The sequence below is a fragment of the Antedon mediterranea genome, chromosome 2 (genome assembly GCF_964355755.1).
Source record: "Antedon mediterranea chromosome 2, ecAntMedi1.1, whole genome shotgun sequence".
Classification (NCBI taxonomy): domain Eukaryota; kingdom Metazoa; phylum Echinodermata; class Crinoidea; order Comatulida; family Antedonidae; genus Antedon; species Antedon mediterranea.
Genome location: NC_092671.1, coordinates 36211226 through 36225012, shown reverse-complemented (window position 1 = coordinate 36225012; position 13787 = coordinate 36211226). Strand labels below are relative to the sequence as shown.

At 33.3% G+C, this 13787-nt stretch overlaps 2 protein-coding genes across 6 annotated transcripts in view; one reads left to right on the top strand and one right to left on the bottom strand.

Moving 5' to 3' along the window:
- The window catches only part of LOC140040918 (RNA-binding protein 28-like), a 64500-nt gene that overhangs the window by 22509 nt on the left and 28204 nt on the right, over positions 1 to 13787 (top strand). For 2 of the 5 annotated variants that reach the window (XM_072087195.1, XM_072087194.1), the window contains one exon: positions 257 to 1306. In XM_072087195.1, the coding sequence (XP_071943296.1) occupies positions 257 to 388 (132 nt within the window). In that variant the 3' untranslated portion in view covers positions 389 to 1306. Of the gene's footprint in view, positions 1 to 256; positions 1307 to 1421; positions 2087 to 9665; positions 9831 to 13787 lie in introns of those variants that run through there. The other 3 variants (XR_011842786.1, XR_011842787.1, XR_011842788.1) reach the window with 3 other exon arrangements.
- The window catches only part of LOC140040915 (calcium-activated chloride channel regulator 1-like), a 29006-nt gene continuing 26233 nt past the window's right edge, over positions 11015 to 13787 (bottom strand). Inside the window, exon 16 of the mRNA XM_072087189.1 lies at positions 11015 to 13754. Coding sequence (XP_071943290.1) covers positions 13156 to 13754 — 599 coding nt within the window. The 3' untranslated portion in view covers positions 11015 to 13155. The remainder of the gene's footprint in view (positions 13755 to 13787) is intronic.

The window sequence follows — 13787 nt, the reverse complement described above, 5'->3', positions numbered from 1 at the left end:
TGTCAATATTGTACACATTATGACTGGTATTGCTTAGTTTTTGTTTTCTCCATTCTGAAAATAAAATTCAGATTAATTAGTTATAATTGCAATTGTTATGATCCGAAACGGATGCGACTTATTTAATTTGACAACTCACACGATATTAATCTTTTCTTTTGTTGTTGAAGTTTGTTGGAAAGTTCTTCAATTTGTACAGCATCCACTTGACAATGATTATCTTTAAATTTAAATCAATTGAATTTGTTTGTTGTAGATTTCTTCAAGCTCAAGACGCAACAAGGGCAAGGACGAGGAAAGACATTTCAACAAGCTTGTGGAAAGTTACAAAAAGAAAATATCTGACGTAACGAAAGAGAGGAAAGTTACGAGCAAGTGGTTTGAATAAAGGAAACAAATACATAAATGACTACGAAGAAGAATTGTTTACGAGTTAGAAGTGAGTGAGACTTAAAGATGTACTGTCCCCAAAAACATGAAAAATAAAGATTAATAAAATCAGATTTAGAATAGGCCATTTTACAGTTTTAATGAAGCTATTCACTTCTATAGAAAAAAAATCAACAAAAATAATTATTTCACTTATAAAAACAAAAAGAAACGGTTAATTTTAACCAAAAACCACTGTCTGACAGACAATTTAGTTATATTTTGCTTTAAATTACCTTTTTTCAAGGAAAATATATTTTTTTTTGGTCCAGTTTTTGGTCAAAGTGAATAAATATTATGCGACATAAAATGGCATATTAAAAAGAAATGTAAAAAAATTTTTTTTTTAGGGGGACAATATATCTTTAACAAGAGAGACCTTAAAGTTCAGATGCACTGAGACTGCGTCAATTTAGGAAAAATATGATGTATTACTATATAACGTGATGAGGAAGAGTAAATAAAGTAAATGTTTTTAATAAGTGTACATTGGTTTAATTGTGTGTTCCATATTCCATCATCAACATCTGGCAGTCTTCTGATGAGAGGCACGTTAGGTTTGTTTGGGCTTATCAATTATATCCATTAAAAATGTATTGTCCCCCAAAAACATGAAAAATAAAGATTAATTAAATCAGACTTTGAATAAGTTATTTTTTAGTTTAATCAAGCTAATCACTTCAATAGAAAAAAAAACGAAAAAAATCATGTTTTCCCTTATAAAACGACAAAATAAATTGTAACATTTAACCAAACATCTATTGGCTGGCAGCCAATTTGACCATTTTTTGCTTTAAATTACATTTTTTTTCAGGTAAATACATTTTTTTCGATCACTTCAATCAAAGTGGATAACTATTATGTTACATTAAAATGGAATATTAAAAAAAAAAACAAAAAAAATTGTAAGAATTATTTTTTCAGGGGGACAATACATCTTTAAATTGAATTGTCTTTATTTTAATTAAAAACTCAAGGATTTTTTTTTACAGGGTAGAACCCCTCTTATTTTACAAGCTGCAATTTCACAACTACACCCTACTCTACTTTTGGGAATTATGTAGGTATTTTGTGATTTTAAATTAGTTCAGAATTAATATTTTAATTAAATTTTTAATTGCAACGTCTTTCACTTGATTCAAATACACTCGGTTATTAACTTTTGTTGTTTATGTTAATATCATAATTCTCACCAGACCGCGTATATCGCCATTGCAAAATTTGAACAGTATTGTTAATACTATAATATGTTGTTACGCATGGATGAATCCAGGTCAGTATTTAACAACTCAATTCAACCTGTCAGCCATGAAAACAGAATCCAAGTTTAAAATCTGTAGTGTACTTAGAATTTATTTGTTTTTATTTATCGTTGAACAATTTTATTTTATTCAATTTCACAAATTGTCACTAGTGTAAAAGATGTGTAATCATTAACCCATTTTCTACACTCAATATGTAAATATTTAATAAGTGTGTGTTAAACTCTGTCTACACTATCAAACTTTATGTGACAAAAAAGTGTGATGTGATGTTAAATTCCTATGTTCTGTAATTGAGCCCCATATATGGACAAACAATCAATTCAGTTTTGTTTTAAAGCTCTGTCTACACTATCAAATTGTATGTGACTAACAACAACAAAGTGTGATGTGCCCATATATGGACATGATGATGTCATATCACTACCATATTTGTACATATCACTACTACATATTTAGGAACATCACATTTTTTTGTCACATAAAGTTTAATAGTGTAGACAGAGCTTTATATTTTTTATTGTGTTAGTGTGGGTATTTCCTGTCAACAGTGGGACTATTAAAAATCATGACTCCTATTATCACTATTTTATCCGTATTGTATCACAACATTCTACACAATTTATTGCACAGCTTTTTAGCACTATCTACACTATCAAACTTTATGTGACAAAAAAAATGTGATGTGCCCATATATGGACATGATGATGTCATATCACTACCATATTTAAGCATAGCAGTACCATATTTGAGCATATCTCTACCATATTTGAGCATATCACTACCATACTTGGGCACATCAAACTTTTTTTGTCAAACTAGTTTGATAGTGTAGACAGAGCCTTTATAGGCTACGACATTCTACTCAACATTATACAACGTCGTATTTTATAAACTGTACTTTCAACACATCATCCACAACTTAGTGTTGTATTGCCGTTTAGTTTCTGTTAATGAATCGTTTTTTATAGTGTTATTGTTACTTTTACTTTTATTACCTTTTTATTTGTGTTTCGTTTTAACAACCAACCACTTGTATATCACTCAACTAAATATAATAACCTATAATAAACTTGGATGGTAATATAATCAATCATGTTGTTGCTGTACCCGCTGCTTCCTAGAGCCTAACCAAAGTCGTGGTCTAGAGGTATGATCGCCAGGCTAGTAATCTGGAGGTCGTATGTTTTAGTCCCACCTGATAAATACTACACTAATTTTAGCATTGTAAATATCTTTATCAAATAATTTACATTAATTATTGTAAATGCTTTATCAAAACTGAAAAAAATGCCTATTATGTCCGAGCGCATTTGCACAGAGTTATTACTATGCAAAGATACGTGCTCGTCGGTGTAGTATCGGAGTAGCACAAATCGTGCGCGTTCGACGAAAGTTTGCGCCGTCATCGGGGTCTAAAATGCGAACTTCACAGTTTCTTTGAGGTGATATCATTAAAGCTCTGTCTACACTATCAAACTTTATGTGACCAAAAATATGATGTTTCCAAATATGGACATGATGTCATATCACTACCATATTTGTACATACAACTACCATATTTGAAAACATCACACTTTTTTTGTCAAACTAGTTTGATAGTGTGGACAAAGCTTCCTATATTCCAAGGGTTGATTGATAAGAACAAAAAACTTTATTGATACAATTTCAATTACATAAATGTACTATTGTTGCAGTTTGACAGTTTTTAAATCGCTACATGATCCCTGAAAGACGTGTAGCAATCCAAATTTTGTTTTAATTATTGTAGCTTTTACGGCATCAACTGTCGTCTGATCGGTAAACATCAAAGTATGTTACATTTGTGTGAAATACGGCCTAACCAATTGTCTATTACACTGAGTTGGAAATCAGATATCAATGTTACAGTCATTAAACCCCGTTAAGTTCCTCGGGTTCATTCATGTATACCTGAAAATGTAGGCATCTTATTAGTAGTTCCCTTCCCTAAGATCATTAGCCAGTGAGGTGGAGGGGAGGTTACGTCGAAATAGTACAATAGTAGTGTATTTATTTTGTTGACATAAAACAAGTGACCGGTATTTATCTTTCGATAAAAGAAATTTAAACTTGAATGCCTCGATCATAAAATATTGTACTTTATTTCTGACAGGCTTTATTTTATGCACATCGACTTTCCACAAGTCTCTGAAATACATGCTCAGGTAGTTTACGTATGAAACGCCATATGTGCCAAAATAATAAAAATATCTTGTGACTAATATTAAATAAAAACTCCGTCTGGATTCGAACACACTATTGTGCATATTGTGTCGGTCACATTTATAATTTATTTAGAAGTACGTAAAATGTCAACATTAATGGCCGGTGATTCTCTCCTACATTTTAGTTTCGATGGCATTTGTCCCTTAAATCTGGTTAGATTAGAGTCGTTCTCATCATGGATTAAAGAATATTCTTTAATCCATGTTCTCATGTACGCCTATCTAATACCATTATTATTATTCCACACGTTTTACATAGTAACACCATGCTGTTTTTAAGTACGTACTAACAGGGCCTGTATCCGGAATTCAAAGTCATACAACTACGCTAAAACAACAACTGATGCTTTACAATCAATATTATTCTATTCTAAAAATGTTGTAATATTCTTCTGGGAGACATTTGTGACTAGCTTGCCTTGTTATTTCCGTTACGTATATTTTCTAGTATTTTGACAGGAAAATAAGGTTTAAAATAACAAAAACAACGAATGTAATAATTACACTGCACCGTCTCCTGATTATAAAAGTTAATTAAACGGTACACGTGTGTTGTATGTTATTCTCCGTGGAACGCAATTAGTAACATCTGATCGCAATAACATCGTACTGTACTGTATATTATACAGTCAGTGTTTTCTTCAAAAACCCTATTCAATTCAATTTATACCGGATTTTACAATACAAACAATAACACATATATCACACATGCCGGACCCGGAGGAATCCTACAGCGAACTCAATCGCTTTCGATGGGACGTCCCAGTCTGATCGCTACAATGGAACCTCTCTCTTGGTACACCTTTATTTAGGGGACATCTCTACTGAGTTTGGTTCCCACTGGGGGCATAAGTGCAATCCATGCGAGTTGATATGACAAGCAACGGTTTGAAAAATCCGTCGCCTGGGATTGTAGGTCATATTACTTGCGTTGCCCCTACGTATGTAAAGCGTTGTCCCCATTACAACGCAGCGACGTATCAACGCAAAGTGCTGTATTGCGTAGTCACAGAGAAAACCGTCGACGCAACAACAGTGTTGCAAACATCGCAGGTTTGATTTCACGCAGACGGGGGAAAACACAATTAGAAGGGCATTTTCTTACGTTGCGTATAGGTTACGTTGCGTATAGGTTGCGTTACGTTGCGTCGCTAGTGTGGACCAATATTTAGTGGGAACCAAGCTTTGATGGGACAATTGAGAAACGAACGTTGACAAATAAACCCCCTAAAAACATTTGTTCTTTGTCGTATGAACAGACCCCATCCATACTCTGAATTTATCATCAACCACTATAGCTCTGTAACGGTAAAATTGTCTCAATACAATTATTTCAAGGTAACTTGAACCCATCCCTAATTCACAGATAATTGAGTGCTTCCATCGTGACTATCATCACAACAGTATTGGATATTAATAATCGATAGCCAGTGAAGCGTGACAATTGTATATTAAAACAGAGAAAGCAGACGCATTAGTCCCTGGTAATTTGACGCATTAATGCTAAGTTAACTGTGGCTTAAAACGCTTTGCTAATAATACTCTCCGTGAAGAATTTAACGTAATTGTTAATACGTGATCAGATTTTATGCTCGAAATGTTTTCACCTGTATTGTTTGTTTGCAGGTAAATAGGAATAAGCATTCGGTAATTTTGTATAAACGAATCCTCTGGTATTTTATTAGTCAACATTACAAATCACTATTGTACCGATCTTTTCAGTAATGCTTTATTTTTATTTATTTATTTATTTCAACAATATTTTATGACGGTGGTCCATGCAACCAAAGCTGATCATTATGGACCCTCACCTTGATGGTGATTGAAGGAGTTTTTCTCGATACCATACATTCAGAGAATATTAATTATGTGGTCCTTAAGCCTTGTCTTATCAAACTGTATATGACAACAAAATGTGATGTGCCTATATATGGACATTATGATGTCATATCACTACCATGTATGGGCATATCACTAACATATTTGGGCACATCGCATTTTTTTGTCAAACTACTTTGATAGTTTAGACAGAGCGTTAGATATGTATTTGAAGCAAGGTATCCTATGACTGTTTAAGTGATTTATGTATTTCATAACCCACTGACCCATTTTACTGATGCACTATACGGTAAATGATTAAGCAAGTGTATTTTACAGCCCACTAACTTTCAATTAGTTTTAGCACGACAAATCTATTAGTTTTAGTACACCTTGATGTTGATTGATGGATTGTTTTAACTAAATCTCAATTTGTACCTATCTCTCGCTGTACTGTTTTATGGCAGTGCAGTAATATTGCTATATGTCTTCGTTGGTCTATCCATGGAGGAATTAAGCTCTGTCTACACTGTCAAACTAGTTTGACAAAACAAGTGTGATGTGCCCAAATATGGTAGTGGTATACCCAAATATGGTAGTGATATGACGTCATAATGTCAATTATGGGCACATTATTTGTCACATAAAGTTTGATAGTGGTCCTCTATGGTATATCTTTTATAATTCGTTATCATCTTTATCGTCATAATCAACGTCATCGACCTAATCAACGTCATCGTCATAATCAACGCTATCGTCATAATCAACGTCATCGTCATAATCAACGCTATCGTTATAATCAACGTCATCGTCATAATCAACGTCATCATCATACTCAACGGTATCGTTATAATTAACGTCATCGTCCTAATCAACGTCATCGTCACTATTAAGCCTAATAACAATCCATAATGTTGTGACGTTTGTTTAATATTGGTTTATCATTACTTACACCATTAGTAAATGCAATACCAACAAACACAATGTGCGCATGCGTACATAGCTTTGGTCGTGCTGGTATGTTGGCTGTAATGTTGTTAATGAGAATGTACATTATGTACTTATTGTGATGTGTTGAACGTGTCTCAATCAATATGTACACATCGATATGTCCATATCTATACTTGCATTAAAAATATCACCCTTTTGTATTTTGTCGATTCGCGACGCGTATATTATGATAATGATTCAATATTATGAATTATTTTAATATATTATAGTTATAAAATTATTGAATGTAGGCTACCAGAAGATTCAACGAATAATTTCAACCGATTCTCAGTACTGTATATATTTCCGAAGTATCATGGGAATATTTGTAATACAACATCACATGTGTTTATACCTATATATTCAACCTATTAGTAGCGGTTTTATCGCTGTTAGGTGTCAACTGAATAAAATAAAATAAATAAAATAAAACCCTTAAAATAACTGTACATGATACAGGCATCACATGTGACATAAATGAGATGCTGTATTACCGTATATTCATATGACAGATAGTATGCGGAGATAGAAAACTGGGAATCGGTGATAATTTAAAAAAAACATAACCACACATGTTTTAATGTTGAATTTTCAATATGATGTATTTCCCTTTTTTCAATATTAATTACCCTTGTGTTATTTTTACTGTGGTAGTAGACAAAGATGGATGTCTATTGGTTTGTTTGACAGTTGATTGGTATCTTATGGATAAGTGATTTATTAATAATTGTATAATGTATCCCCCTGATGTATCACTCTCTCTGCTTGTTATCCAATACAAAATGACAATATTGATACGCCGAAAATAAAGTGCATTTTGTACTATTTATCTTCAAAATAATGTCATTTTCCTTCTGCTATTTACAAGCTAATATAAATTACAGAACACTCAGCTGGTATTGATATGGTACCGTTCATTTACCTCGCAGTACCGTTTCGATTCCTTGAACATCAATATGTTCAAATGTCATCTGTATTACTTTTGGACCATGTAGTTGACAACTCTCTGTTTAGGACTATGTTTTCGACAGAAGTAAAATTGCACTGAATCTAGGCCTAACAAAGACTTCATCGTATCAATAATCCATCTATTAAATCGATTGTTATTTCATTTCTAAAGCTTTATTATCTAAGGATAATTAGCATAATAGCAAACCCTGGTTTTTACACTACAGTTAGGCCTATCTCCTAGATTTCGCTGTCATAACGATAACATTATTAGCGTATTGAATCATCTGACTAATTTCAGGCGCGCGCGGAAAGACAACATGAAAAGTACGCACGTCGCCAAACAAACCAAGTGTTCAGTTATTGTTTAGATACATATAAATCAACGAGACGTCATGATTCATCGTCATTATCGAATCATGACGTAATCGTAAACAATTAATTTTGAGTTTCTTCTAATGAAGTGCGTTATCAAACGATACTGACTTTACAAAGTGCTGGCTACTAACATCTACGTCCGATTCCTTTAGTTTCTCCATCGTTCTTCCCCTTAACCACGACGAATCCTTTTTTTGTTTTTCTCCTGCACTGGTAACCTCTTCATCAACCTCTTTTATTTCAGCAAATGTTACGGGTTGTGTACGGTACCGATTTCCATCACGGCCGCGTCGCTTATTCGGCCGCTTAAACGGTTTAGGGAATTCCGTGGTTACATTGAATTTCCGAAGAGATTCTCCGTATGGCGATTCCGTAAAAACAATATCGGTCGGTGATTCTATTAGTCCACTGGTCATTTGAACTGATTTATTCTCGGCTGCAGCAGTCGCCATTTTGACTGATTATATTAACAAGTGATCACGTTTTGAATGTAAGTGTATTTAAATAGAATAGACTTCCTAGACTTCAAATTGCAAATAAAAATATTTACAGTATGTCGGCGAAGCGACGTGACATTATGTTTGAATGGTTCAATCGATTTTCCTGTAATGAATATAATACCATTGCAGTGTACAATTCAACACATATTATTTACCAAGTGTTGGACAACTTTTAGAGATTTGAAGGACATTCGAATAATCACATGAATCCGTTTACTCTTTTATCCGTTCAAATTCAGCTTAATTCCGCTAAAATGTACTTGTATCATCGTCCCAGATAGGTAATTTAGGTAATGACATTGACGCTTTAAGCAGTATTCTGACGCGTTAAACCAATATTCTGACGCGTTATATCATAACAGAGTACACACCAACACATATACGGTGGAAATTAAGCCACTGCTTAATTAAAATCAGTGTTTCTGTCAGGTGTAGTGAGCACCTAGCATTCCTGGTATATTCCAAGATTGTTGGTTTGTAACAGACGAACATAACACGTACAGTACGTATCGTTCCTCGCCACAGCAGCAACTTAAAAACGTCGACAAAATGCTCCGCTTGTAGCGAAGCAAAATGCTGCTGAGGGCGTAAACGATTTTCGTATTGTATTCACAACGATCGTACAATAATTATTTATTATTATAATAAATACTATACCATTAGTGAGGTGAACTCGTCGCTCAAAATTGCAGGCGCTAAAATATGGAATAACCTACCAACTGAAACTAAATATTCCCCAACAATTGCTTCATTCAAAGCTAGATATTAATCTCATTTTTTCTCCACAAAGCTAAACATTTTTTCTCCTGATTTTTTTTTGTATTTAAGCCAGAACCACAATGCAAAACAAGTTTTCTTTTGCCTGATTGTGTAATTCTGTATAAAGATGTTGTTAAATAAAGAAATAAATATTGTTTAAATTCATGAATTATATAGTTAATTATATAAATCTAAAGACTGAATGTTTTTGGATGGATCTCAAAAAACGATAAAGTAAAACTGAGAGAGAGAGAGAGAGAGAGTAGTGCCAAGGTTAAAACAAATCACAATTTTTCCGTCAGAGTTAATTATATAATTATATTTATATATTAAAGGTCGTGAGATCGTAAGAAAACTATATTGACGTTGAAATAAAGACGAGAAGCCGATAATGATAAGCGTCAACAGCAGAAATATCTTGGCTTCATCAGGAGAAAGAAAAATCTGCTGGAAGACACGACACTCAGAGGCATCATTACAGTTCATCAGTAGACGCCAGGGTAAGTACCGAAGTTATTATAGGCTTCAATGAGTTATTTAAACAAAAATCCCCAAACGAAAATGCCAATTATATATATTGAAATGAGTAGACCTGGCAGTATTAAAGCCTAGGGAGATAACGATTTTATACGTTCTTATTGATGACGTCATTGGACTAGATCTGATAGTTTTTTGATGAAAACTGTTCTAATTCTTTTGTTTTCTGTAAGAAAAAATATATATTTATCTATCGTCGTTCGCTATGGTTAATATAACAGGTAGAGGTAATTCAGACAAATCAATATTCGTTCACATCAGCAGAAATAATTATCATCACAGTGTTTAGATCTTAAACACCTATTTTGTACCCACTTTTTCCACACCTTTAGCTTTTTATTATTATTATTCATTCTTTATACTGGGTAGCCTCTTTAGTCAAAGACTGTTCTCCCAGAGGGCCCAGTGTATAATATGATGAGTATGTGACAGTGGCTGTTGTGTGTGAACTAGTACACCGGGGGGTAACCCTCTACTCGTCTCGAAAGATGTACTAGGTTCTTTAAAGTGCACATGATCCAGGTATCTACACTAGACCTACGGTTTATAGTCCTTATCCTACTTGTTCTACCACCAGAACCATGGAGCGAGTGAACTTCAAACCCTTGCCGATGTTATGGCTACGTAATTACTGTTCCACTGTCTTAACCGCTCTGCCACTCACTCGCTACCACTCACTTTTAAACACGAGTTACATGTTAGCGTGTTTAAAACCTAGGGGCCTACACGTACCCACTTTTCCCTCACGTTTAGCTTTTAAACACGAGTTACATGTTAGCGTGTTTAAAACCTAAACGTGTTTAGCAGTCAATATGTCACTATTATATTCAGTCAACATGTTTATGTACGTGTTTAGCGTTGCGTGCATATGGTTTACTGTGGCGGGAAAAGCTCGACAAATGGCATATTAAACACATTTAAAACCTGAACGTGTCTTTAAATTGCTCCACATGTTAAACAATCAACACGTCACTGATGTGTTTAGTTGGATACAGACTACAATGTTTAGAATGTATTTAGAACCTAAACATGTTTATGGCTAAACGTGTGGAAAAAATTAGTACAAAAGACATTTTAAAGTGCAGTATTATTATCTTTCAGTGATTAACATTCACAAAAATAAAAAAAAAAGTATATACGACAAAGATACATTAGCCAATCACCAGCTTTTATTTAAATATCGTCATAATAATATAAACCAAGCAAAACATTGATAGACTATTTACAAAATTTACATAATATGTTACAAAATGTGGAGTTCGTTTCAATGTTACTAAAAGGTGTTTTATAATCACATTCCGATACTAGACTTGACTCAATCGTGGAGAACAGTTAGTATACGGTTTATTTATGAAATATGTATAGTAACCATCACCGAGGAACGTCCTTTTACGCAATTTGCGTTCCATATTTACATGTTTATGAACGTTTGTTACGTGTATGATCGGGCGCACACTTGAATACAGTAGTGTACTGAAGTAGTCTTAAATAGCGGAGCTAACCATTGCTCAGAATTGTTTTTATTTTTAAAAGGGTTAACATTTTTTCATGCATTGTCACGCCTAAATTAAAATACATATCCAGTCTTTAATCAACTATATTTTCCAGGATCATTTAGATTAGATTAGACCCTCTGTATCTTCTTGTCATCCTTCCCTAACTCCTGAATGTCGTTCTTGTTATAAGGTCATAGGTCACGATTATAGAATCGAAGAACTGCAATATCAATCAACCAATATAGGTTTTCCTTAAGCTCTGTCTACACTATCAAACTTTATGTGACAAAAAAAATGTGATGTGCCCATATATGGACATAATGATGTCATATTAATACCGTGTTTGGGCATATTACTACCGTATTTGAGCATATCACTACCGTATTTGGTAGTGTAGACTGAGCTTTAGTAAGGAATTAAATATAATAAATACAACCTTTTATTTGTAAAAAATAACGTTTAAATTATGTATTTAAATAGAAACTATTTAGTGGGTTTTTTCTTTAAACTAGATATATAAATAGTAACTCTGGTGTATTGACGGGCGCCAGACTTGTACTGATAAAGTAATCATTTCGTTGAGTTGATCTAATTCTATTCTGGTTTAACCGCATAATAATATTAAGCAATACTTTCGATGGTTAGAGAAGAAACAGCCAACATATTAGTATAAATATATTGTATAAATATATTGTAAATAAATGAATATCAATTATGAAATGGAATGAAGTTTCGTACAACAAATGACATCATTGTTTACTCATGGTATATAAATAAGTAAATAAATATTTATCTCTTTATGGTTAAAAAATAAAAATAGTTTAATTTAAAGATGTACAGTCCCCCTAAATTTTTTTTTTTTTATTGAATACGCCATTTTAATGTCACATAATAGTTATCCACTTAAAAACAAAATTGAATCGAAAAAAAATCTTTACCTGAAAAACTGTAATTTAGAGAAAATGGGTTTTTGGTTGAATTTGACCATTTATTTTGACATTTTACATGCGAAAACATAATTTTTTTTTTACAGAAAGGGATTAATTTTATTAAAACTACAAAATAATGTATTTAAAGCCTGATTTAATTAATATTAATTTTTCATGTTCGTGGGAGACAGCATCTTTTAGGAATTAATAAACAGCAACTACTAATTTGTAAATACCGTATATTCGAGTGGCGTTGGTGAGCATCATGCCAAAATACGTCAACTTGAGGGCGCTATGCATTGCAAAAATACGTCAACTTGAGGGGGCTATGCATTGCAAAAATACGCAAACCGTGCCAAAAATACGTGATGACATGATGCCCATCAACTCTAATGGTATTTTTCCATTCTACAAAATGTATTGTTTACAAATGCTATAAATGCCAAGTGAAAAGAAACCAATATTTATATTAAACAATATGAAGTAGATTTTATAATTATTATTTATAATGCATCGAAGGCGTATTCAAATAAAACTCAACTTTCTAACTGAAATATAATTATTACCTTTATATTCTACAGATTCAAATGTATGCGCAAATTAGATCACGCCTATAATAATCTAAATTGTAAAAATATGAAACAATTGTTTTTATATAAAATTAGGCCTATATTACAATGCATTGTTTGCCTAAATTATATTATAGTTCATCACCGTCAAAGGTTTTTCTTTGCTAAATACATTACATTCAACAAGAAGTAACCAGGCGAGTTCTTCATATAACCATTACCCGACACCTGCGCGCGTATGGTACGCGCAAACAGGCGGCATAAATAAACATCAGACTCTTCACTGATTTCACTTCATATTTTATGTATGACAGTATTTGTTTTCTCTATAAGGAAAGCCGTACTTCGTACATGCCCACGTGGTACATTATTATCTAAAATGGCGTTTTCGTAAGTTTTAAAGTCAGCGTTCTCGTACTTTGGCGCGCGTTCTATATGTAAATGACGCGCGGGTACACTTGCTCGTTGATCAGTTTTTCTTATTCCCTTCTTTAAGTTCAGTTGACAAGGTTCAAAACATGACATGTGACCAGTAGGAGGTTTCGGTGCTCGTTTTTTCTTTGGCGATTCTTTCTTGGTTGATTCTAAGGTTGGATCAAGCCTTGTCATCGAGTTAATCCGCAGACTATTTGCTTTTTCCATTTCAGACGCGGATAGATTCTTTTGTATAGGTTTTTCAGGCTGTGAATTGCGAATCTTTCGTCGGTACAAAAGTACGAATACCATGAGTGCGAGTAGAATAATAGCAGCAATTGCAAATAAAATGACACATACAACCCATGTTTTAACCTTCCCACTGTGGTCATTGGCTGAAATTGTAATGAAGTTTGATCTAGGACTTTTGTTTCCGACGTCATCAACAGCAACAACCGTAAATGTATACGCAAAATCACCTGTAGATTAGAAATGTACATATTGTCAATGAT